Source organism: Desmodus rotundus, chromosome 3 (genome assembly GCF_022682495.2).
Source record: "Desmodus rotundus isolate HL8 chromosome 3, HLdesRot8A.1, whole genome shotgun sequence".
In the NCBI taxonomy this organism is placed as follows: domain Eukaryota; kingdom Metazoa; phylum Chordata; class Mammalia; order Chiroptera; family Phyllostomidae; genus Desmodus; species Desmodus rotundus.
In genome coordinates this window covers 109,540,799-109,567,175 of record NC_071389.1, presented here as the reverse complement: position 1 = coordinate 109,567,175, position 26,377 = coordinate 109,540,799, and the positions used below count along the sequence as shown (strand labels likewise).

Here is a 26,377-nt window from a genome sequence, read left to right as displayed (position 1 = left end):
ATCCTGATCCCACAAATTTTCATGTAAGATCTAACCTATGAATTAATTAGTGGGATCCTGACATCGAAGTGTCAGAGCAGAACGTCTAATTGGGTCCATGGTGAATCATTGGAAGACAGTTTGCAGATGAGTGAAAGGTTGGCTGTCCTACGCCAGCTGCCCTTGGGAAAATTCCTTGAAGGCTAGGCTCATTTTATCCCAATCTAACGTGAAACTATTTCCTCCTGGCCATTTCTGGCTGTCCTGGAATTTCTTTGTCTAGGTGCTCCACCAATGGTATTGTCTAACCCTCCACTCAGCTCATTATCCAAGGCACTATGATTTGCAGGTCCAAAGCCTAGAACACGGTAGGTTATGAAAATTTTAGTGTCTGCTCAGCGGATTGCCTGTGATCATGAACTCTTGACTGCGGCACTGCTGTGTGGAAAGCTAACCGGAGATAACTTCCTTCTTTCTTAAGTGTTTTTGGGGAACTCTCCATAGAGTTAATGAACTTCATCTTGATACTTCTCATAGTAACCCGAATGTATTCGTTGGTACATTTCAGTAAGTGTTATGGTTTTAAAAGCAGATTGCTTAAAGAGCTGCAAAGAAAGGGGTGATATAATAAGAGTTGTCTTGACCAGTAACGGTCATCTAAGAAAAATTTAGAAATAAGGCAAATTATTTAAATAGGGATTCAAAGATAAATCAAATTCTTAAAATGCGTTTTTCATATTTTTCTCCTCCTTTGTTTCTATTGCCAACACAGTTATAGCCTGTTAATGGTTTTAGTAGAAAGAACTATAGGCAAAAGATGTAAGTACAGCTGTTACTGCCTTAGAGTTGATTTGAATTTTTTGGTTTTGTTTTTTTCTAAGAAAGTAGTTTTATGTTGCTTTTGGGGGGTAAGTATATTAATGTTTCCACTTGGGGAAAGCAAGTAGTTAATGTGGAGAACAAAGGAATTGACAATAGCTTACTAATAGATGTTTTTAAGGAAAAAACCCAACGAAGGAGACATAAAATTGAATATCATGGGCATTAAATAACAGTGAGTAAGCAAGTAAAAATATGAAGAAAAACAAAGTAGATCCTTGCAATAAATATTCTATGATTCAAAATCTCAGATGCATTAGGGGAATTCATTCATTCAATAGACTAGGAGTGCTCTCTTTTAAAAAGAAAAAAAAATAGCAACTCAAAGTAACCTCATTGTTTTTCTTTAATGTGAAAAAAGGATAATTTTGTATTTTGTTTCTCCTCTGCAAACATCTTCATTTCTCCAAAATTAATAGAAATGTAGGAAGACAGTTCTATAAAAGCAAAATAAATCCCTCAGAACTTTCAACAATATTAAGGAGAACAAAGACATAAGAAAAGGAAGCCTGGATGATTTTATGAAGAGTACATGACATAAAATGTTACTTACATATTAACATGGGAGAACACTGTAGAAGCAAATGTAGAAGGCTTTCTATAGAAGCATCCGTTAAAACTATTCATGTTTGGTTATATCTAAGAATTTTTAAGTGAGGGAAGCTGTATTGAAAAGATAAATTGAAATATATGGGAAAGGGAAATGTAGCTGAAGTGTTTCTATTAGTGTATGATGAAAAAATTGGATCTGTTTTATGTAAATTTTCAAGTGACTTGGTAAAGAAAGTCAAAAGTACATTAATTAAATTTACAGAGCCAGAAAAGGTGAGGACCCAGGAGGTTAGATGTAAAAAATACAGATGGACTGAGAGAGAGATGAGAGGAAATGGATAGACTTTTACAATATGATATTCAGCTTGGAAATATGAAAGCTAATACGATGGGGAAAACTAGCCAGAAGACAGATAGCTGGGTTAAAGAAAAAGTTAATAAAATGTTGAGTCTGAAAAACTATCAGAGCAAAGCCAGGAAATTACAGAGTTATGTATCCCGCAGAAACTGTAAATTAACCCCATTGCACATACGTAGTATTTCACATTACTGTAGATGGTGTTAACTTTCACACCTAAACATGCATGTGTGTGTGTGTGTGTGTGTGTTTCATCTGAATTACGGTTGTAATGGGAACAAAGGTGCAAACAGGACATGTAATTGATTGCCTGCTCTTTTCACAAGTCACCCAGGAGCTTTCGAGCCCAAGCTGTTCATGCACCTCAGAATAGAGCAGAGAGAGAGACAAGTTTTGATTCAAAGTCCAGTTACTTACCAAAAGGGCTAGGAAGATACCAGTGTTTCCTAACAATTGTAAAGAAGTCATGAGTGTCCTGGGTACGCAGAAGGAAGTCTACAGTACATTCACGAGACAATACCTGGGACTGAAATCCGTCCCCACTCTAGTTTCTCCTTTCCTCTGCTTGCCTCAGATTGCCACCATGCTCCTTTCACTCTGTTTTTTGCCCGGTTACCATCCATTTTTCCTTTCTGTATTCCTCATGCTAGGCTCATTACAGGAGTTAAAATATAGTATTTCCCTTTGAAAGCATCCAGTCTACTGATCTGGTAGGTTGTTTGCTTTAAAAAAATTTTTTTTTTTTGGTCAACTTATACAGTACATACTCTAATACAGCTCTCACTTCCAACATAGGACCGGGGTGCAGGAGTCCCCATACTTCTTCCTGAAGCATCCTCCAGGCCATGTCTCTTCTAGTTCATGTGTCTGCTTATAGCATCTTCTGCCTTTGCCAGATACACACTAGTTTTTCAGTCCTGACTTCTTTTACATCACTGGGGATTCTTCTACCTATGCGCACAATCCCTCTATTTATCATGTCTCCCTAACCCTTTGATTTCCTCGGCACCTTTGAGGTCCTCCCCCACAACCACCTCCCCATTCCTTCGAAAGGCTACACCTTCATTACCTGGTCACTGAAATCTCTGTCTTCTACACTATCTCAGCGTCAGATTCCATCGGGCTCACAGCAACCCCTGTTCTCCTGTGCTCATCAGTCTCCACCTGTTCATGTTTATTGTGACCCCCGCACCCACATTCCTAAGCCTCTTTCCAAAATCACAACTTCCTGAACCTCAGAACCTTTGGTTCCACCTTACCCTTCGCTGCCTGCTCCTGCTTTTTCTCGGGCCCTGTGCATGCCCCTCCTCTGGCACCCCTCTGACTGGTCGAGGCTCACCTTCATCCCCATGGCCACTTTGGAGGCCTCCTCCCTTGGCCTTCCAGAATCTGCGCTTACTTTGAGAGCTCCCACAAGCTGGTGCCTTGATTGATGTTCCCTGTTCCACATGCCTTCTGTAGCTTTTTGTTGTCTCCCGAGTGAAATCAAAAGCCCTCAGCCCAACATTCCTTCCTTCCTTTTCAGGTTTACTTCCCTGAACATGCCCCAGACCCAAGCACATTTTTCTATAGCAGAATATACTCCTTCCTGCTCTTCTGGCCAGAGGACATCTCTTCATCTGCAACTGGGTGGAATCTCAATGACCCCACACAACACCTCTCTCACAGAACTGGTGTTACTCCACTTTGCCATAGAACTCCCTGTCTATGCCTCCTATGGTGACCAAAAGCTGCTAGAGACCAAGGACTGGCCCTCCTGTTCCCCGTGTGGTCCTAGCAGTATTACATACTGGACTGAACCTTTGTGAATTCACATCTGTGGACCCATCCTTTGAACTCAGCACTTGGTACAGGGTCTCACACAGCTGTGCCATTTGCGGTGGCCTTAGAATAGAAGTTTTCAACATTGTGACTAATTTCCCACGTACAGACAAAAGACATGGAATTAAATATCAAGCCTATTCAAATATTAATATACTACTTGCCTTATATCTTTTTGAAAGGAAGTAAAATATTAACCATATTATTGAGTCCCCCTAGTTGCCTTCCCATATCGTTCCACTCAAAATAGAAATACTCTCATTACTTAATGCTTAATGTTTATTATTTTCATGCATGTATTATGTTTGTATAAACCTGCCAAAATATAAACAATGCACAGCATTGATTTTTGCTGAGTTTTGAAACTTCATATAGATTGTATCATATACATCTTTCCCCTCAACTCTGGGTTGTTTGGAGGTTTTTCCCCACTGTTTTTGACATTTATCCATAGTGATATAGTTGCAGTGCATTCATTTTAATACCCTTTTCAGTTATACAAATATTCCAAAATTTACTTATTCTCCTATGGATAAACATTTACGTTATCATTTTCTTGAAATTACCAAGCATGCCACAGTGCACATCCCTGTACAAACCTATCTGTGGACACATACAAGTTTCCCCAGTGGGTGGAACCATGAATGGAACACACACTGAGAAGTGCTCAGTCTGTGGCTTTTCTTTTTCTTAAACTTACTTTTTAGTCATTTAGTGCAGAACTTTTCCATGTTAATGCAGTCAGACTCATCTCTTTTCCTTTATGGTTTCTGCTGGTTTGTATATCTTCTAAAAGCTAATCAAGGTTATAAAGATATTCTCCTATGTCTTCTAAAAGTTGTAAAGTTTTGTCATTCACCTTGAGATCCATCATCCACCTGGAAAGGGGTGTGTGCTTGTGGTGTGAAGCCAGGTGTAACAGGCTATTTCCCAACTGGATAAGCAGCACCAGGTGCTGAGAGCCCTCCTGTCCACATCCACGTGCAGTGTGCTGGACTGCTGGTTCAAGCAGTGTCATGTGGGTCTTCTCATGGCCAGGCCCAAAGTCTCAGGGGGAGGGGTGGGGCAGAGCAGAGAGGGGCCTGGTGATACTCTGTGAGCCATGTTTAGAGAACGTGAGCATTTGCCTCCAGTTTTGAACCTAGAGAACATTGAAGTGATCCCTGCAGAGGAGACTTGGTCTTTCCGGAAAACTGCTGTGTGTCAACTGGAAAACTCCTCTGCTCACTCACCTTACTTCCCTTTTATAAAAATGATTATTTTCTAACCTGTCAATGCCCTGGGGGATGCTTTGAAAAATTTCAGAGGGGTTTGTGGAGCTTAGAAATAATATATGTGGGAGTCCCCACAAAGGGAGGGTCGATAGAAGAGAGTAGATGCTGAAACTAAGACCTACCCACCTCTCACTTGTGCCTGAGGGCAGTGGTGGTGTCAATGAAAACAGGGGATGCCAGAGAAGGGGTTGGAAGATGTGAGGGTTGGCTTTAGATGAATAATAGACATGTATGTTATTTTGGGTACCTTTCTTGGGAGTTTGAAGTTACTGCAGGGTCTGCTGATGTACCCCTGTGTGCACCCAGCAGGGTACACAGAGAAGTGAGTAAGTAGTTTAACCATAGGCACTACCTGCTGTCAGTGCACAGATGCCTGTAGGCGAGGAGGAGGAGGTGCTTTCTTCATCTTTGCATCTCTTATAAGCAAATGAGAGGTTGACACATGATGAGTTCTCTGAACTGCTGGAGGAAGGAAGGCAGATTGGTTGTGACTATGAAGTGTTCAGTTTCATCAAAGAAAGGAATCAACTTAAAAAGTATAAAGCATTATTTTAATTTCTCAATTTGCTACTTGGAATGGAAATTTTGCAATATCATTTGGTCATCATAAACTCTTTACTATGTCAAGTCTTTTCTCCCCAAGAACCTTTTTCTATTAAAAAAGAAATCTGAACTTAAGTGTGGAGGAGCAGTAAAAAGTAACAGCAACAGTGAGAGAGAGAAATATGCTGAAGGAATCCCGAGGGGCCACAAGCTGCTGCTAAATTTCAGTTGCAGTTGTCAGAGTTAAAGAAAACATTGGAGAAAATGTCTCATCGAGGGGTCCCCGGATTGTTCTGCTCTGGGAAGGCCAACTGAGGGGTGGACGGCAGCCAGCTGGCCGGGGCTCAGACGCTCAGGTACCATGCGCCAGCCACTGAGCTCATTTGCTCCATCTGAGTCATTTTACAGTCAGAGCTGTTTCAAGATCAGCACAAGGCACCACACAGATGTTAGAGGGTGGGGGAGCAAGGTAGAATTTAAGGAAGGAAGAAGTATGTGCTTACTTTTGAAGGTTTATCCCCAGGCTTTTGGGGGCTTCAGTGAAATCGAACGTGTTATGAACACTGCCAACTCTGTCAAGGCCGTGCAGCTCTGTGAAGCAGAATCTTACTGCCTCCTCAGTTTTACAGAAGAGGAAACTGAGGCATGGAGAGGTTAATTAATCTAAGTGTCATAGTCTAGAGCTCAGAGGCACAGTTCCACCCCATTTTATTGCATCCTTCACCTTCATAATCTACTGGTAAGGAAATTCAACCCTCTAACCCTCCTTCCTCTCAACCACCAGAACAATGAGTTAGCCAGCCCAAGGCTGCTGCATGGGTTCTAGAACTCTGCTCCCTCTGCTCCCTCTAAATGTTCATTGTGTTCATTAGTGAGGCAGAGAAGCACATTGGCCATGTCCCCAAGGGGACGAACATCTCTCTTCTCCTGAGAACCCTTCTCTAGACCTTCATTCTGGGATGTAGATTCGGAACCACCCTAGGAAATCTAAAAGGGTGGCAAACAGAAAGATCTTGGCCCACAGCAAGAGCCAAGCAAAGTCTGGATCTGAGCAAAATCATGTTGCAGTTAAAGGCTGGTGATCCAGAGCCTTTCCATGGCTACCCTAGCTCCTGCTGACAATGCCTATGAATGTCCTGTGCCTGCTGACAGGCCATCCAATGTATATATTATTTTTGGACCCAGATATGTGTTCATGACTGTTAATTCCACTTTCCTCAAACTTGCCCTTGAAACACTCGTAACAGTGGAGGAGAGAGAAGACATACATGCCCCCGGAGGCCTGGAGATGCCTCTCAAAAATGATATTTATTTGAAGACTCTAGTTTTAAGGGAAAAAATCAATCAAATTATTATGAAAATATTCTTGGTTTTAATAAGTAGGGATGTTTTTCAAATCTTTGGATGATATTGAAGATCTAAGAAGTTTCTTGTTTACCATATGGTTTTATGTAAATACCAGCACATTGGTACTCTTCTTCTTTTTCTTCTTTTTCTTATTGTTGTTCAAGTACAGTTGTCTCCACTTCTTCCCCATCATCTTCCCCCGCCCCAGCACATTGGTACTCTTCTTCTTTTTCTTCTTCTTTTTCTTATTGTTGTTCAAGTACAGTTGTCTCCATTTCTTCCCCATCATCTTCCCCCGCCCCCGCACATCGGTACTCTTCATTTAGAAAACACAAATCTTCCAGGCCACATCAGCACTTTTAAAGGTATTCTCAGTGCCCAAAGAATGATTGATAAGGACTTTCCAGAGAGGCTGAATATCTCATATTGCAGATCTGTGCATGTGTGTGTATCTTCTATTAATTATGTAATTCCCATTGTCTTTGTCTTCATTAGTGTCAAGCGGAAAAGCTGGGGAGATGGACCTTCCCAGGGTCACCCCTCTCAGGTCACGTGGGTTGCAGCTTGCCCAATTTACCCACCTGTAAGGCCAGCTCCCAGGGTGGGAGAAGTCTTTATCATCAGAAATAGTGATTTTTGTCTTCAGTTTGTGGTTCCTGACAACTAGGAGTCTACAGAAAAACCTGAAGACCAAGTAGATCTCCAGGATCTTCCAGGTCTGATTTCCTTTTCATTCTTTACTAAGGATAAGCAAATGGCCAAGGTCTGGTTACTCTACAGCCACTCCATTCTGTATGACTGGGGAGACCCCACACACCCCTCAGTTCAATGGAAGCAGCTAAGCACTGGAACACAACTGGAGTTGAGAATTTTCCCTCTTCCTGGGCTGTGACTCAGGCAGGTGCCATATTGAGCCTTCAGCATGCAGCTCCCTGGAGAAGATTAGCACCTACTCTTTCTTCTCTTCTACTCAGGCACAGAGTTATTGGTGAACTTCCTTCATCATCGGATGGCAACAGCTGAGTCGCCTCCAAGTGCCGTTCCATGGGGATTAGAGATAAGCAGCAGTGCTCAGTCTGCTGTGATGATAGGAAGTCCATCTTTATCAATTAAAACTAGAATTTTTTTATTCTATTGGCAGTAAGCACAAGTAAGTGGTGCTTAGACTGGAGCATAGAAAATAGACCCTACCTTTCTGTCTGCAACACTGTTAATACTTGCTGCCTAGCACCAGTAAGTAAATTGTTTGCAGTATAATTTGGGAATTTTTCAGCCTGCAGCTCAACCTGCCACCTAGCTGAGAGCAGTGGCAGGTATAAAACCTCCTCCTGAGGGCTGGAGCAGAACGTAATCTTCTGGACCCACGTCCCCCTCAAAACCCACTCAGGAGCCCTCTACATCTCTGTCCACAACTTCTAGGATGTGTAAATAAGATTTTTGGTTATGTCAATAGTATGAAAAAATCAATTATAGGTAACTGGTATAGGTACCATGTGCCAGGCACGTTTTAAATAATGCTTTACATTGATTAAATCCCAAAGCCTCATGGTAACCCCAAGAGGTAAGCATTATTTTTCCCGTTTTACTGAGGAAGAAAGTGAGCACAGTGATTAAGTTAGAGTAAGTGGCAAAGCTGGGATTGGAGCCTGGGCAAGTAGTCCATGCTTGTCACGGGCTGGGTTTTTGTGCCCCCTCCCAATTCACGTGTTGAAGCCCTAGTTCTCACTGTGATGGTATTTGGAGATGGGACTCTTGGGTAGTAATTAGGTTTAGATGAGGTCATAAGAGTGGGGCCCTCATCACGGGATTAGTGTCCTTCCAAGAAGAGACACCAGAGAGAGTGCTCTCCCTCCCTCCCTCCCTCTCTCCATCCCCCATAAGTACACATGCATGTACGTGCAGGCACACGCACACACAGGTCATGTGAGCACACAGTGAGAAGGAAGCTGTCTACAAGCCAGGAAGGGAGCCCTCATGAGGAACCAACCACACTGGCACCCCAGTCCAGAACTGTGAGAACAAATGTCTGTTAAGTCCCACAGTCTCTGGTGTTCTGTCAGGGCAGCCTAGGCTGACTAAGACAGTGCTCTGTTCAAAGGCTGGGTAACCCAGCCTCTCACAAAAGTCCTCACAGCACCCCCAGCCCCGCCTTTCAAGAAACACTTGCCAGTAATTCTCTCTTTGGGCCTTTCAGATGCCCTTTCCCAGTGGTGCCTTCTCCAAGCTCTTGACTGGAGACCAGTTTATCCACATCTGTGGGAGGAGGAGTGAGCAGAGCACCTCCTTACTCCACCTTAGGAAGTATGGGCGACCCACAGACAGTGCCACAGGCCTGTGCTCAGGTCCCACAGCAGCCAGTGAGTGAATGACATGAAAGCAGTGTCACCCATCTGTCCAGGCAGGGCCCTGGGCTCTGTGTTTACCCAAAAGAGGGGAAAACATTTGAATACAGAAAAAGGATTATATAGGCATGTGCACTCCAGCCTTATTCTTATAATAGGCCAAAAGTAGAAATTATGTGAGCATTCATCTACAAGATAAACAAATTGCAATACACTCATACAATGAAATTCTGTCCAAAAACATGAAAAGAGCAAGTCACAGATACGTGGGTCAGCATGGATGACTCGCAGAAACATTGTGTCAGGTAAGAGAAGCCAGATTTTAAAAAATGAGTGTTCTATCTTTCCAGTTTTATGGTATTCTAAAATAGACAAAATTTAGCTACAGTGACAGAAGTCAGGGCAGTGACTGCCTGTTGGACGTGAATATTGGTTGGAAAAGGCACAAGAGGACTCTTCGGGATGATGGAAATGTCTTACATCTTGTTTTGAGTGGCAGTTACATGATGTAGACAGTTGTCAAAACTCTTCTAAGTACCTAAGATCTGTGCATTTCAGTATATAAAGTCCTCACATAATATGACTTTATGTGAAATGACATATAACGAAACCAATTTTATCGTAGGCTAATTGATATAAACAAGAATGAAGTTCCTGTAGCATCTGGTCAACATTATAATGAAATGAAGTTGAACAAAACCGTGTTATTCAAGGACCTGTGGTATTTAAATTATAACCTCCAGGAGCATGGCTTTATCCTCTTGGTGGTGGAGGAAATATGCTCGTTCAGAGCATAGGGTTGGTTTGAGAAAGCTTTATCACATGACTATGTTAGTAAACCATCACTAACATTTAAGGGTTTCAAAATAGTGACATCCACTGATAAGGCTACCTATGCTTTCTTGACAAAAGCATTCATGTCGAACAGAATGTGTTAGTTTGTTTTTAAAAGCAATGCATTTGTAGGAGTTTTTAGATGGTTGCTTAATTTCTCCCATCATCAGATGTAGATAACAGGGAGGCTGAGAAGGCAGATTTTTGTGTTGGAGGCTGTAGATTCAAATCCCATTTTGTGCGGTGGACCTAAGGTGCCACTGGGTTGGTGGTTAAAGCATCGGGATCTAGTGTGCTGGCTAGTTTTTTGAGTTGTCAGAAGCATGTTGGGTGCTTCTGGGGTCACTTGATTGTTTGTCTAAAAATTCATTCACATTCACACAGGGCTTCTGACCTGAGTGCCTCAGAGGATGCTGCAAAGCATTACACTGAGATGTCTTCCCCATTTTCAGTAAATTGAAACTTAAAATTGGTACCAGGCTACGGGCATTTTGTGTGTGGGGGGGAGGGTGGAAATGAAGAGGAGAATTACCACAGGAAATGAAGAAACAGATTTCAACCTTGAATCTGCTTCCTCCCTCCTATGGCAAGTGAATGTGGTCTCACTAAGGACTTTATGGAGCTGTGGTATTTTCTTTTCTGCTTCAGGGAAAGGGATTACAAGTATTCTTAGGAAGCCATCATTATGTTTGAGTTTTATTTTGTTGTTATTGTTGCTCGGTGGGAGTGGAGGAATTGGGGAAATTTTTCTTCCTGTGGTTCTTTTTTGTTTTTGTAACTTTACAAGTTCTCCAAATTTTCTTCTACTTAAAATCTGAATTTGGTGCCAAGTGTTCCTGGTGTTAAATTTAAGTTAGACTTGCCTTGAGTGTTGTGCTGTGTCTAAACTTAGAGATTTCTCTTCCACCCTGGAGAGGCAGGTGAGGAAGGAGCGCTTAACTCAGGCTTACGGAAGGGAAGAGGACTTGGGTTTGAACTTCAGTTTGAATCTTGATAACCCTACTCTCTGCTGGTCCTTGTGGGAAGTTGCAGAGTTAATTTTTCTTCTGTAAAACAAGCACTATGAAAGAGTAAATGAAAGACTCTATGGGAAGTTTGCACAAAGTGATATACAAAGAAATCTTAGTTTCCTTCCCCTCACATGTGAGCCATTGCCTTCTCCATCTCTGTCACATCTTTTCAAATTTGCCCACACCAGGCAACACAGTGGCCTTTCCTAGCTTGGGTCACTCTAGCCTCCTTTGGAAAATCTTTTCCACATTCATGGATGGTGGGCCTACCCACTGCACTGTGTGTGTGTATGTGTGTGTGTGTGTGTGTGTGTGTGTGAGAGAGAGAGAGAGAGAGAGATTAGCAGCACACTGAAGCTCATGAGTGCACTAGTCCTGGATCACTATGACCACAGTGGGTTTCTATGCCTTTGGTACCTAAGTGGTTAAAAGTCATTGCTAGCTGAAGACTGTTAACGGAGGGGTGCATTCTTCCCAATGGGACTGTTAGTACATCAAAAGGATGTTTTTAAACTCTCACTCCATAGTACATGTGTGGGGGAGGGGAGAGTTATTAAGAACTATTTGTCACCTAGCTCAGCTCAATAAACATTTTTTGTTATGCTAAGAAATAAGAACAGGTTAACTGAATTTAAATGACTAAAGCTGTGGCTTTAGCAAAGACTTCAGCAATGTGGATTTTAATCAATCTGTGAAAATCAGGATGGTAGAAACCTTTCTGGAGGCACACCTTTAAAATTAGTTATATACATGTTTTCTTCACAGGTCCAGGTTTTAAAAACCAACAACAGATCGGCAATACTTTCCTATCGCTAAATTGCCTGTGTTAATTTGGGGGGACTTCATATTTATATGTAGGAGGGCCGTTCAAAGTTTGATACCCTTATTTCCCGCACCAATGAAAAGTCTTACTAAGTTTCAGAATGCACTTAAAATACTACATTATGGTAGTAAAACGTTATTTTTAAGTGATCATATTCTTTGATAAACATGGCTTGAACAACTCTGTCTTCCATGGCCAAGCACCACCCTAGGCATTTGTAGTGAGAGCAAAACCCAAGGGGTCTGCTCAGCAGGCCCCTGGGGACCCTGCCAGCTGGGAGGCCAGAGGATTGAGTGTGGAAGGCTAGAGCCTGCTAATCTAACTCCTTCCTGAAGTTGGCTTGGAGGGAGGAGGGCGTGGTTAACTTTCTTTCATATAAGAAATACATGTTTTCTATAGAAAAAAAAAAGAAGAAGCAGAGCTAGCCAAAGACCCCTGAAAATAAAAACTAGCAATCGTCCTCCTGCAGGCCGGTGCCATGCACGTCTCCTGCACATACAAGCACACACAGAGCAGTCCGTAGTCTCAGGTCCCTCGGAGCCTGGCCCACCCCACTGGTTCTGACATCCTGAAACGTGCTTTTTAAAGTTGAGGAAACACCAAAACAGGACTACACAAACTGTGGTGTATATCAGTGTGTATTCACACACACACACACACACACACACACGTATCTCAACGCAAAGAGGCTATGACTTGTGGGTGGGCTGCATTGGAAGATAACATCTTAATTGTACTTTTGAGGCTGGAGCCAATCATCTTCCTTACCACGCACCCATTTCCATGGTAGGGCTCCTTCAAGAAGTTGTCTCAGAATCCAGATTTTCATTAGCAATGTAACATGACATCTCTGTCAGCAGATGTAACTCTGTATCACTTTCATCACTGTAGAGCAGTCCATTGGATGGGCCACAACATATTAAATCATTCTCTTGGACATTTATCTCTTACTTTCTTCATCGTCCAGCGCCAAGTGAATACTCCTGTACTTGCTTCTTTACACATTTCCTTATTTCCTTAGGATGAATGCTGAAAGCTATGATTGATGGGGCAAAATGTGCCTGCCTATTTGCAGGTTTTTGAATTATTCTTTCAAAAAGGGAGCTCTCTTGTATTCAGAAAGGAAAGCAAGTCCTCCAGGCAGGGCTGGAGTGCAGCGTTACCCCAGCCTCACTGCTTCTGTTTCGTTGTCATAACTTCCAAGTAGCACAGACAGGGCTTTGTGCGGAGTTCGAGAGCCAGGCAGGCATGGTCAGGCCCGGGCTCTGCTGAGACTGCTGAGGATTGGCGTGCGCGGATGGATAACCTGTGAGTGCGGGCCCTGAGATGGAAGCTTGCTCGGATGGAGTTAGAAGGCGTCAGAAGGAGTCACAGGGTCTGGCTGTAAGTGTGGCCACCAGGCTGGAGTAGAAAATTGAAATTAAAGAGTGAGTTGAAATTTGGGTGCTACACTAGGGCCAGGGAGAACCCCACCCTCTGTGCAGTATGAAGAAGGGGCCTTCTTGAGTCTCAGCCCCACACACTTTCCCTGCTAGAGTCCCTGACATTAGTTGTGCAGTAGCTCCTCCACTCTCCCTCACTTTTAAGCCTCACTCCATTTTGCAATGAGTTATAGCAAAATATCTATTCCAGTAGAATCAAGTGGTGAGAACTCCAGACAAGAAGAACCAATGAACAGGAAGGGTCTGTCCTGGGTCCCTTTTCCAAGTAGCCCATCCTTCAAGGCCAGATTGTCAATGGTCGACCAGTTCTATGCTCCTGGCCTGGCTCCTTTGAAAACCAAAATCTAAGGGCTCTACTCTTCAGTCCCCATTTGCTCTCAGTCTTGTTTTTAGCTCCTCACCTCACTGACAGGGGATTCGGCCCTGCAACTCTTCTTCCAACCCACTCAGTTTCCTCCCAAACAATTTCTAACTCAGCATGCCAGGGACAATGTCATCAGAGACAGCATGCCTGGCTGTTCTCCCATTGTCCACCCTTCCACTCAGACTTCCTCTCCCTCTATCCTTCTCTATCTGGTCCAATCCTGTATCTTTCCAGGCACATCCCATGTTCTGTCTTCTTTGAGAAGTTTTCTCCCCCCTCTAGCCTTCTAGCCTTCCTCTGAAGCCCCATAGAATAAGATCGTGACGCATACATTCCACTGTGTGCAGTAAATGATACCACATAATTGTGTATGTATTTATACCACACAACTTTAAGTTCCTTGAAGGCAAAACTTATGATCTGTTCATCCTCCTTTTCTGAATGTTGAGAATCACTGTGCTTTACTCTAAGATACTGATTCCATGAATGAATGAGCACTGAAGGAACATGATCTGATGGATAAGTGAGGTAGATGAAAGGAGAGTGGTGGATAAAAGTTTACTTTAGCACTGTCTGGGTGGCTCACGTGGTTGGAGCATTATCCCATACACCAAAATGTTGTAGATTCGATCCCTGATTGGGGCTCATACAGAAGGCAGCTGATAATGTTGCTCTCTCAAATGGACGTCTGTTATTCTCTCTCACTCTGTTCCCCTCCCTTCCTCCCTCCCCTCTCCCTCTCTTCCTCTCTCCCCCCCCCCATTCCTCTCTTCCTAAAATCAATAAACATATCCTTTGGTGAGGATTTTTTTTTTTAATTTGTTCCACAGGAGTATGGTAGCCCTGTTTCTCCTAGGAGGGATTTAGGACAGTATTCCAGTTGGAAAGGGGCTTCGAGGACTTCATAAAAGAGTGAGACAACACTTGTCAAAATAAGAGAATGGAGACAAGGCTGATGATCGTGGGAAAGAGCTCAGCCTGTCAGGCTCTTTGACATTCTTCCTACGTGCATGTTTAACTCGCACTGAATGTAGTACTTTCTGTTTTTGTGTTATGGAATGTTTTTACCTTGATTAAATTATTTCCCGCTGTTTTGGAAAGACGAAGTATTAAATCCCCATCCCTTCTGCTTCTTGCAGGCAGCGATGGTCCTGAGCTCCGCACACTTCTGGTTGGGATTATTTCTGGTACCCACTGCATGTCTGATCGAAGATGTGGCATGGAGAGCGTAAGTGAAAAGCGAAGTAGTAACACTCAGTCTTGCTCATCTGTCCCTGCAATTGTCCTTCACGAGCCCTGTCATAGGATATGAAATGCTATGGGACTTCTGTTCTCCTGTCACCTGCCAGTGAAGGATGTAAAGGATATTGTGTTTGGGTTTTTTTCCTTTTAACCTGTGCTTTACCTTGATATGAGAATATAGACAAAAAAGGAGGAGCCCAGGAGAGACTATGTGAAAGTTAAAAGGGATGCTTCTTGTACATGATTATAAGATAGATTTTCTAAGTATAGACCCATTCCATCAGGTTTAGGAAATGCAACTCAAAATTAATTCTTCCTTATATATAAAATCCATGCTAAGTGATCACAAATGTAACCTGGCTTTGAGGAAAATTGTGTCTGTGAAACTCATTTCAAACTGCAAAATACTTGGAATAAAGTATTCTTCATTTTTTCCAAATAATTCACCATAGGAATCCTTCAAATATAATTATTCTGAAATGGCAGTTTAGAGGTCTATGAGAAAATTAACCACAAAGATGAAATTATAATTTAGGTTAAATAGGAAATAATTCATGCTTAATTTTTTCCTATGTTTTAACATATATTATTTCTGAAATACATAAAATGCGAAAGAAGCAACAAGGTAATGTAAATTTTTATTTCATCCATATGCAAAAGATGGAATGCTGCAAATGAGCTCACACTGATTTTTGCGTTGGTAGGCCTGGTTCCTCCTACAAATAGTTGCCAACCTCCCTGAAAATTGAGACCCTTGCACTGGCTTTACTTTGGGCAAAGCATAATTATTTGGGAGCCCTGAGGTAGAGAATCGAGATTTTAATCCAAACCTTCCAGGAACAGATATCAGATTTCATTTTTCTCTCTCCCTTCCTCCCGCACTCAGTGAGAATGTTCTTGCCTGACAGTTCAGGGTGTCTTTTCAAAGAGCCTTCATTTGAGCATGATCTTGACAACAGACGGCACCTGATGCAGACGCGGAGGGGAGGGGAGGCCGTTTTATTGCACATGTGTTAGTGGTTTTTCCTTCTGTTCACAAAGTTTTACAACTGTTGGTAAAAATTAAATAATTCTAATTTTTTAAATGCTGGTTTACCACTGTACTCATTTTATCTACTGAAACTAGGTCCTATAAATAGCAGATCAGAATCTTTGGAAATGAGTTACAGTGGAAATAGAACAGATGTTTTGTTAATCCAACCGGTGCACTAAAAGAAACGTTAGGTCTATTGTAGCACGTAGTTCAATTGTGGAACAACTTATTACCTTGCCGAATTTCATCAATTTTGCAAGATAATCAAGTTAGTTTTAGGGCCTGGCTACATCAGATGACCTTTCAACTTATAGTGATTGACAACAGTGATTTGACTGTAAGTTTATCTCAGGCTAGTTTATTCAACTACCTTAAATGAATGTCATGAAATTAAAAATTTTAATTGAGATGGTATATTTGACAAGTGAGACTTCAGCAGAAGTCTCTTTCTACCATTTCAAAGAGAATGTTTTCAAATTACAGTGTCTCTGCCTCCTTGTCTATTTTCTGGATCTTTTCCAATACATTCCAAGTAAAAGTTCCTCCTCATGGGGAAACAAATTATCTATTCCTTCAAGCAGGAATATTATCTATTCCTGACTCCTGGCACTGTCAAATTAGCATTGTTTACATGTTAAAGAGGATAAATTAAATGAGCCTGCATCCAGCTCCACCATATGGAAAGAGTAAAAGTCACTTTCTTTCCCAGAAACTTGCCAGCAGGATGGGAACTCTGTAAAGAAGGCCTGACTGGGACAGAGCGGGGGAGGGGGAAGGATGATCAGAGACTGACCTAGAGGGGAGTCCTACCTGCCTCAGTGCACCACAGGCCCCCACGCAGCTCTAACCAGGAGCCACAGCACCTGTCCTTTGGGCTGAGTTTGAAGGCCCCTACTGACTTCCAGAGCATTCCCTGAAATGCATTTTGTCTCTGTTTTCCTCCGTTGGGGGAGTGCAGAGGATGGCGTATTTTGGTTCCCACCTGGAGTAGTGACCCAAAATATATGCCCAGTTTTTAATACATGTTTAACGTCAAAACTACCTCTCTCCTCAAAAACAGTCTTTTGCAAGTTTATTTGAGTATTTTCCTCTGACCACAAGGCCTAGGTTTTAGTTCATATTACATTCCCAGACTGAGATACTTGTTGTTGAGTCAAGTGAATTCAGAGGCCTCTCCCAGGAAGAGAAAGCGTAGTATGTGCTGCGTACCTCGGATGAGGCCACGGCTCCAAACGCTGCGTTGTCTTTCTGAACCTCAGCTTCATAAAACACTTCTGTGTTTCCCTTCTGCCCACTGACCTAAAATGTTAATCCTGCACGTCCAGATCCACCCATCATTTGGTTCAAATTGTCAAATGTTCACTGAAACATGACGTGCTGCGATGCACCTTGGATTTGAAGGAGAATTTAAAATTAAGTGGATGAGAATTAAGGTGCGACCGCAGGGTGTGTGCCAAGCCGGCAACAGACGGCCAGCGGGGGCCCAGCAGTTCTGTTGCAGTTCTTCAGTCTTGCCTGGGACCAGTCTTGTGTTTTTCGTCTTGCTTTGAATTTTCGTGGTCAGCTGTTTCGAAAGAGCTTTTAAATTCCAGCACAAGGCAGGCGGGCCTGTGCCCATAATTCTATGGGCGCTTAAGAAAGTGAGTTCTATCTTCTTGCATTTCCTCCTCCTTCGCCCCAGTCTCTCTCTTCCATTTTGGGACTTGGAGTGTTCGGAGTAAGAAAAAAACAGCATGAGGTTATTCGGTCATTTTTTCCATGAAGTCTGTCAACTTTCTGGATGAAGACCCATTATTAGACTATCTTAAGTCGGATTTATGCCCTAAAATACCTACTCTGTTATCCCGCTAACCAGAATTTTCATGAGGGACCAAACTAATATATCTTTTATTAAAATAATTGATTGATTATATGTGATACCTGGCTAATGAGTATTTTTATTAGAAGCATGAAGTTTAAATTGCCCAGAACTATTTTAATATCCTTTAGCTTACACTCTTCCAAAATGTTTACCTATGACAGCATTCTTAGTGAGCTGCCATGTACTTATTCTCGTCTCGGAGAAATTTGTCAGTATTGCTTTAGAAAAATAATACAAAGCTCAAGGCCACTGAACTTGGGAACCAGTCCCTTTTATCTAACTTGTATCTCCTGTAGTCTACAGTCAGCACACAATACATTCAGCAATTCCAGAATGACTTCATTTCCTTACTGTAATCCCAGTAGGCAGTTAAGTGGAAATAAAAGGTAATAAGAAATTTCTGTATACAAATGGGCCTTGATTTAAAAAAAAAAAAAACCTTTCTAGCTACACTAATTTCTTTTGAAGCACATTGTGTGCACATTTTCATCCACATTTGGAATTTAACATTTCCTTTTAACTTGCTACATCCTTCCATGTAAAAGAAAGAGTCCAGGAAAAAGTTTCAGACAAAGAAATGAAAAGGTCAAGATTCTAAGCCAATCTATTTATTTTAAAGTCCCCTAATAACCTGGAGATACCCTTAGCACTATCTGAAGGCTCACAGGCAGGGGAATGAATGTCACACCCTCCGACAGCCGGCTAAGCACCCACCCCACCCCTTTTGTGATCATCGGGTCTCTTGATGTGGGGTTAGATGAAGCAAGTCCTTGACCACTGGGGATAAGCCCTTCAAAGATAATGGAGCTCACTTTGTCCAGGCCGTGACTCACCACAAGCCGAACTCCAGCTCCTGATGAGACCTAAATTATACACCAGTGGCTAATACTTAAAGACTGGCCTTTTAAACCTTTACTTACTAGGTTTTAGTCAATTCGCATGTAGACTTTGACGGGGGAGATTTTAGAATCATTTACCTGATTAGGGCCTTATTAGGTAGACGCTCTTGAGAAAAGAGTTTTAAATTGCTAGCATCACTTCTCCTCCAGTGCTGCATGTGGAGAGTAGCAGATCGTCCCCAGCAGCAGATCGAACCCACTGGCTAGGCTCCCAGGCTGGCTCTCAGGGGTCAGCACTGGATGTGCCAGCAATTGCCCAGTGACTCTTTGACATGGATGCAGTTATCTCCACTGAGAACCTGCACAGTGCCTGATAGCATCCAGGTATATTTAGGTCATTTCCCTGAGAGGTGATTTTGTGAATGAGTGAAAAGTGGCAGCTTCAATGCCGTGGAGCAGATTCCTTTTGTTCTTGGCCTAAGCTACTGCTATCCAGTGCCCTAGGCCCAGAGGCCCAGCCTTCCCATTCCAAGCCTGCTTCTTAGAGTTGCTCTTTCTCCCCTGCCCAGAAGATAATACTGAGGGCTGGTCTAGAGGTTGTGAACCCTGCTTGCTCTGTGTGGGGCACGAGGGAGGGGGGAAGGGAGGATGATGAAACAGTGAGAGAGCATGCGCATCCTTCAGTGTGGACCAGACACGTTTTCGTGGGACCTGCGTGTCTGGGGTGAATCCAAGTGCGGTGGAGGTTGTTATCATTACAGCCTCAGAAGCCCATGAGATAAAAGAGAAAGTTTGAGGCCCAGCATATTCAATGATATTGAACAGTGCAAATTTTAATGTTCTTTTTGACTGCCTTCTTCCCAGCAAAATGTTAAACATTTTCTCATTATTGTTTAGATTAAAATTCCTCAGTCTCTGCTTTAAACTGTAGTATTTTATCACTACTGAGTCACAGGGTACTACTTGATGCAATTAAGGTATTACGTGTTAAAACCTGTGTGGTTTAGTTCTCTTGTTTACTTTGGGGAAAAGGAATGACAGGCACATATACAGTGTCTTAGTCCTGATACTCCATTAGAGATTAACTCGGAGTGTTAGTGGATGACTGGGCGTTATCTTAACAGGCTTTCTTTCCTTGAAGGTGGGGGCTGGGTGGGACTGTGTGATTCCACTGAAACAGCTCACGTCTTCAGAACGTCCCCATCACACTGTCTCACATCCTTGCAGATACGGGCTCTGTCTTTGTCCTTGTTTTGTCTTTAAGTCCTGGAGTTCTGTAGGATCCTCATATTCATTTACACTAAAACTAATGAAAAACCTTTCATAATACAGGCTGTTGCAAAAGTAGGTTTACAGTTGTGAGTATGCAAAACATAGAGTTGATTCTTGTATTTTATTTATTATTGTATTATTCTCCATATGATCATCTGTAAACCTACTTTTGCCCTACCTTGTATTAAGCCCTCCCTCTATTGCTAAGTCATGAGTGTTTTTCTTTCTATAGCTTCCCGCCCCCCCGCCCCCCCTTATTTCTAACTCGTACCTGGTTAAATGCCTTTTCTTCACCGTTGCTTCCAACCAGTAGCTTTATGCTTAGTCTCAATCTTAGGAAGATCCTGACTGAGCCACGTACTTGAACATCAGTTTAGTCAGGAAGAGGGTAGAGGTTACTCTTCCCATACAGGTACAATTCAAGAGTGACGTGTCGAGGCTGAGGCTGGAGAGGCCAGCTTGCCACAGGTGTTGACGCCATCAAGGTGTACAGCCTGGGCTCTCCTGGCAAGGCTGCATAAGAGAAGCTGTGCCTGGGTACTTGTGTTGACCCCAAGCTTCAGGTCAAGAGTTTGGCATGAAAAGCATGAACTGTAGCATCATAAATGTAGTTCCTGATGCAGCAGTGGCTCTTTTCACACTAAAGAGAGAGAGAGGAAGCCGCTCGCCCCAGACTTTCTGATCACAGCAGGGGAACGAGCCAAGCGACCGGCACACATCCACTAGGGCACACATCCACTAGGGCCGGGATTTAAAGTATCTTCTGAGTTGTTAGGTCCTGCCGTGAAAAGCTTTAGAGATAGACCCGTGAGTGTCCAGGAAACCCAGTGTTTTCTCTGAATGGTTGGGGTCCTCAGACTGATCTGTAGGCTTTCAGCAAAAAAAACAGTAGTCTTATGTGGGTGACTCCTGATGTTCTAGAGGATTTGGGGTGCCCCCCAGGTGGAGTCCTGGCCATGCATGGGGACTGCGAAGGCTCCATGATACCCTAGGCCTCAGCGTCAGTCAAAGGGTATGCAGATGTGGGCCAGGAGGAGGACACCCAGTCTTCACAGCTGTGTAAAGTTCATGTGTGATGTTCTTATTGTCTTTTCCTTGTGGCACAGGGCCAAGCATACCTGCAAGAAAACATTGCTGGAGGAGGTGCAGGAGCTGGAAACAAAGATGGGAAAAACGATGCTTCGGGATAGTAACGGAAAGAGGTGGGCTCCTCCCTCCAGCTGTTTGAGGAACACACGTTCTCCCAGCCCTTTTCCCTTCTGCTCCTTCCTGTATTTCCTTCTCTCCTCTCGGGTTTCAACGTGAACATGGGGTGCTCAGTTTTCAGCATTTTGGTTATTCTCTTGGAGTGTAGTCATGCTCAGATTTAAGTCACATTCTCTTGGCGGCAACATGAAATCTGATGTTCTGGCTCCCTGGGCCTGACCTCAGGCTAAACAGGGGTTGTCACTAGGTCTGGACATGGGCAAAACAAGCCAGGTACAGAAAATACTACAAATAGTAGCAATATTATGTTAAGATGGAAAAAATTCAGTGTTAGCAGCAGTACCAAAGAGTATTTAATAGCTAGGCCTTTGGATATCGGCCCAATTATTATACTAAAGGATGAGCATCTACCATGACACTTTGCATGCTGTTCATATAAATGCATATGATCCATATAAATCTTACACTTCACTTCATGCATACCCGGGTTTTATTTTGTTTTTAATGAATTACTGTTTTCTACTGGTATTGAGAAGGTGCTATGTGTCTTACTGGCTGGTTCATGGAGACAAATGCTATTGGTCCCTGTCCTTACTTCTCGTAGTGCATCAGCCTTCTCTTCCCCACACCTAACAGTTGAGCACGTGAGTAGTTTTTGTTTAATTACATGTTCAAATATTATTAGATTACATTTAGTTAAAATCCAAATACTGCCAAAGGAAATTTACCTGGACCCAAGAGCAATTTGCAGTGTAATAAAGAGGCACGACTATATTAGAGACATGTGATATCTGGAAATTTATGAGTGCAACTCTTTGCAAATAAATGCTTAGAAGGAAATCTGTAACTCACTGCCAGTGGGGAAAAAAATCCACACTTCTAGAGATTCCTACTGTATGTTTTATTTACAGTCTGTTTATTTGCACCATCGTTCAAAGCAATGAAGACAAAACATGTTTTCAAAGGGAAGAGGACCCAGACATTTTGAAAAGTATAAGGAGCATAATCTCCAATAACTGCCACTATTTTAGGAATGATGTTGTAGAATATACAGTCAAAATTGTGGGTTTTGTGTTTATCTAGTACAGATGGTTTTTGATCAGTGAGTCCATAGCATTCGTTATACGGCCACTGTGCCAGTCACTCCAAAAAAGTCACTGTCGATGAGACAGAAATGTCACTGTCTTCAGTAGGCTTACGACCCTGACAGCGGGGCAGGGCCGCACTCCTAGCAGTTTTCTCAATAACCACCACGCAGGACGGCACGTGGCTCGGGCGTGAGCAGGGCTGCTCTGCCCCATCAATACTTTAGGCACCGTGCTCAGCACCTGCTAGATTTCCAAGGCCCACATAATTCTTTGAGATCTGAAAAGAAACATATTCGTAGGCTCTAAAAATCAGGGAAGGCCCCTGCAAATTGAAAAGAACAAATGTTTAAAACTTAACAAGATACTTATCAGTCTTAATTACTGTCAAGCTTAATAATCACAATAAGTTTTGTCATTACTTGAAAATAACTTACAAGCTTTTCTACCTCAAGGATTCTTGGGTATACACAGGGTTGTTCAGAGGTCATAAGTAATTCTAAGTAAAATGAGAGTTTTAAAGCAAAATTCTACAACTCCTTCCCAGCATTGGACAGGAAAACATTACGCAGAATGTGGTATGTAAATGCACTTTGACATGGCTGGTCTGACGTGGGGCAGCCTGGACGTGAGGTCAGTAGTGCGCAGGCCTTCAGCAAAGGCAGCAATCCAGGAGGTCATCTGGCTTAAGAAATCAAGAAAGGTTTCTTGTGAGAGACAGGATGGAGAACAGGGCTTTGAGGGTACAAAGAACTTGGAAAGACAGCAATGATGAGAGTAAGTTTCCAGCAGAGGGCACAAGTCAGATCGTGTGCAGGGAGCAAACCCCACTCCGTTTGGAGGGTCACGGGCATTTCATAGAGATGTTGAGTCTGAGTTCTGGCTCAGCCACTGATTAGCCACATGACCTCGAGCAAGATATTTCTTGTAATAGATTGTCTCTTTACCAGTTAAAGAAGACTAATATTTTGATGGGAGAGGGTTTAGGGTTTATGAACACTATGGACAAGACGGCATATAGCCTGACCCATGGCTGGAACGCAGACTAGTCTTCGGGCTGGCAGGAGAGTCGTTTTTTGATGGGAGTGGTGGGCTGTCAGCCTTGAAAAAGAGTGTGAGCCCATCTTGTTGTTGATTAAAACAACGCAATTTGTAAAATTCCCTTGTCCTGTTCAGAATTCACTTTTAATTGTTCAAATGGATATTAGAAGATAATTGGAGTTCATATTTTTTATTGATTAATATTTGAGAGAGACAGGGAAAGAAACACTAATTTGTTGTTCCACTTGTTTATGTATTATTGGTTGATTGTTGTATGTGCCCTGACCAGAGGTTGAACCTGCAACACTGACGTATCTGGCCCGTGCTCTAACCAACTGCGCTACCCGGCCAGGGCCAACAGGTGGAGTTTAAATGTGGTTTCCTACTTTCTACATTTTACCATCTGTTTCCTGGGCACTTTGTAAATGTCATCACTCCCTTGCTGAAGTGACTGTGGGTGTGAGTGTGAGTGTGCACACCCCCACTTGGCTTTGATGGTTTCCTTTTCCTCTGGTTCCAGGGTCTTGTCCCACCTTTGAGTTCCTAGTGAAAGATGGTTTGGGGACTCCATCCCTCCCATCATCCTCAGCAGCACCCCCCCCATTTGTTTTTCTCCCTCTTAGTTACTCCCAGATTCTCTAGGTGGTCCACCTGCAAACTAGATAATGGCAGCAGGCTGCTGCTCTCTGCCACAGATGATTTTGTTCTGCTCTCCTCCCCAGAGCTGCCTCACAATTGTTCCTTTATCACCTTTGTTTGCTTCTTTCACACCTGTTTGGAGTCCTGACTACTCTGGTGCTGGTGGGAATGGGGGAGGGTAAGCCCTGGGATAGGGGGATAGGTCTAGATTTCTTCAGCTCTGTTCTTCCTTCTAAAGATTTATAGATTCCATCGTTGAGAGCTTTTGAGTGTTTTGGTCTCTTCCCATACTGCTGGTTACTTATTCCCCAGCCCTCTCTGATTTTCCCATTTCCTTTGCATCTCTCTAGCTGTTAGTCTGGCACATGGTAAAAGCACCAGATACACTTGTTAACTGACCGACTAGAAATACAAAAGTCCAGTCAGGTGGCGCTGAGGAAGGGGGGGTGAACCTACGTTATCTGTGCAGACCTGCTGGTGCCGTACATGTTAGCTCATGTGGAAAGTGGCCACTGACAGAAGCTGACAGATGTGAAGGTGGTCACTCGGCTCTGGTGAAAGAGCCGCCTATTTCATGGCTTAAGAACAGAGCTAACATTTAGGGTGTTAGCATCACCCTACCCTTATAAAGTCGGGCGGTGTTGTAGCTGGTCCTTCCAACAGTGCACAGCCTATCCTGCCTTCTGGTGCTGGCAGAGCCTGTCCACCCCAGGTGTGCTCAGCATCCCCAAGCATCCCAAGGCTACTCAGCTCAGTTCTGAAATCCTTTAGGACATTCCGCCAAGTCATAAAACCCAGGTCCAAGTCACTGGCAAATATTCTAGCAGTTTTTCTCAGGAATGTGCTCATAAGAAATAGAACAAAAATCTTTTTAAAAACCCTTTTGTGCCAAATTTACAATTACGATTTGAAATGGTAGCAAAGGAATCTAAGGATCCCTCCAAGCCCTTTGTTTATTCAGTAAAATACGTGAGTATTTTATTGATCTTGTCTAAGCTCCAAACTTTTACACTATTTTGGTAAGCATTAAAATTTTATTAAATGCTTCTGTATGGTCGCATTTAAAAATCTTGTTTTCAAAAATTAACCTGAATAATTTATGCATAAATAAGCCTGTTCTCATGACTTAGATAAAACTAGAAAGTATTTTCTGTACTGGAAAGTACAGTGAAGTAGGAAAATGCTAAAGGTAATGAACAAAAATGCTCTTCTTTTTAAAAAATATATTTTATTGATTATGCTATTACAGTTGTCCCAATCTTTCCCTCCTTGTCCTCTTCCACCTAGCACCCCTCTTCCCTCCAGCAACCACCCCCAGCTGATGTCCATGGACATACATATTAGTTCTTTGGCTACCCCACTACCCAACTGCTCCGAACATCCCCCTGTTTATCCTGCACCAACCAATTAGCACTTCCTGATCCTGTACCCTTCCCTTCACATTCTCCCTTCCCCTCCCAACTGATAACACTCCAGATGAACTCCCTATCTATGATTCTGTTCCTGTTCTGCTTGTTTGTTCAGTTTGTTATTTCGATTCAATTCCTGATAGTCATGAATCTATTGACATTTTAATATTCATTGTTTTGATCTTCTTTTACTTATATAATTCCCTTTAGTATTTCATATAATTATGGCTTGGTGATGATGAATTCCTTTAGTTTTAATTTGTCTGGGAAGCACTTTATCTGCCCTTCAATTATAAATGATAGCTTTGCTGGATAGAGTAATCTAGATTATAGATCCTTGCTTTTCATCACTTGAATACTTCTTGCCAATCCCTTCTAGCCTGAAAAGTTTCTTTTGAGAAATCAGCTCACAGTCTGATGGGAATTCCTTTGTAGGTAACTAACTGCTTTTCTCTTGCTGCTTTTAAGATTCTCTCTTTTTCTTTAACCTTTGGCATTTTAATTATTATGTGTCTTGGTGTGGTCCTCTTTGGGTCCCTCTTGTTTGGGACTCTCTGTGCTTCCTGGACTTGTATGTCTACTGCCATCAACAAATTAGGGAATTTTTCCTTCATTATTTTTTCAAATAGATTTCCAATTTTATGCTCTTCTTCTTCTCCTTCTGGCACCCTTATGATTCATATATTGATACGTTTAAAGATATCCCAGAGGTCCCCAAGTCTATCCTCATTTTTTAAAATTCTTTTTCCTTGCTGCTGTTTTGATTGAATACTTTTTCATTCCTTGTATTCCAAATCATTGATTTGATTATTGGCGTTACCCCCTCCACTGTTGGTTCCCTATAGATTTTTCTTTATTTCACTTAATGTAACCTTCATTTCTGCCTGGGTCTTTTTTATGCTATAGAAGTACCTAGTGAGTTCCTGGAGCATCCTGATTACCAGTGTTTTGAACTCTGCATCTGAGAGGTTGCTTATCTCCATTTTATCTAGTTCTTTTTCTGGAGTTTTGATCTGTTCTTTCGTTTGGGCCATAGTTCTTTGTCTCCTCATTTTGGCCACCTCCCTGTATTTGTTTCTATGTATTAGGTAGAGCTGGTTTGACTACCTGTCTTAGTGGTGTGGCCCTACTGTAAAAAAAAAAAAATGCACCTGTTAAGTTGTATGGGGCAGAGCCTTAGGT

At 42.6% G+C, this 26,377-nt stretch overlaps 1 protein-coding gene across 4 annotated transcripts in view; it reads left to right on the top strand.

Moving 5' to 3' along the window:
- The window catches only part of ATP8A2 (ATPase phospholipid transporting 8A2), a 590,644-nt gene that overhangs the window by 519,365 nt on the left and 44,902 nt on the right, over positions 1-26,377 (top strand). For all 4 annotated transcript variants that reach the window (XM_053920803.1, XM_053920801.1, XM_053920804.2 and 1 more), the window contains 2 exons: positions 14,708-14,796; positions 20,922-21,017. In XM_053920803.1, coding sequence (XP_053776778.1) covers positions 14,708-14,796; positions 20,922-21,017 — 185 coding nt within the window. The remainder of the gene's footprint in view (positions 1-14,707; positions 14,797-20,921; positions 21,018-26,377) is intronic.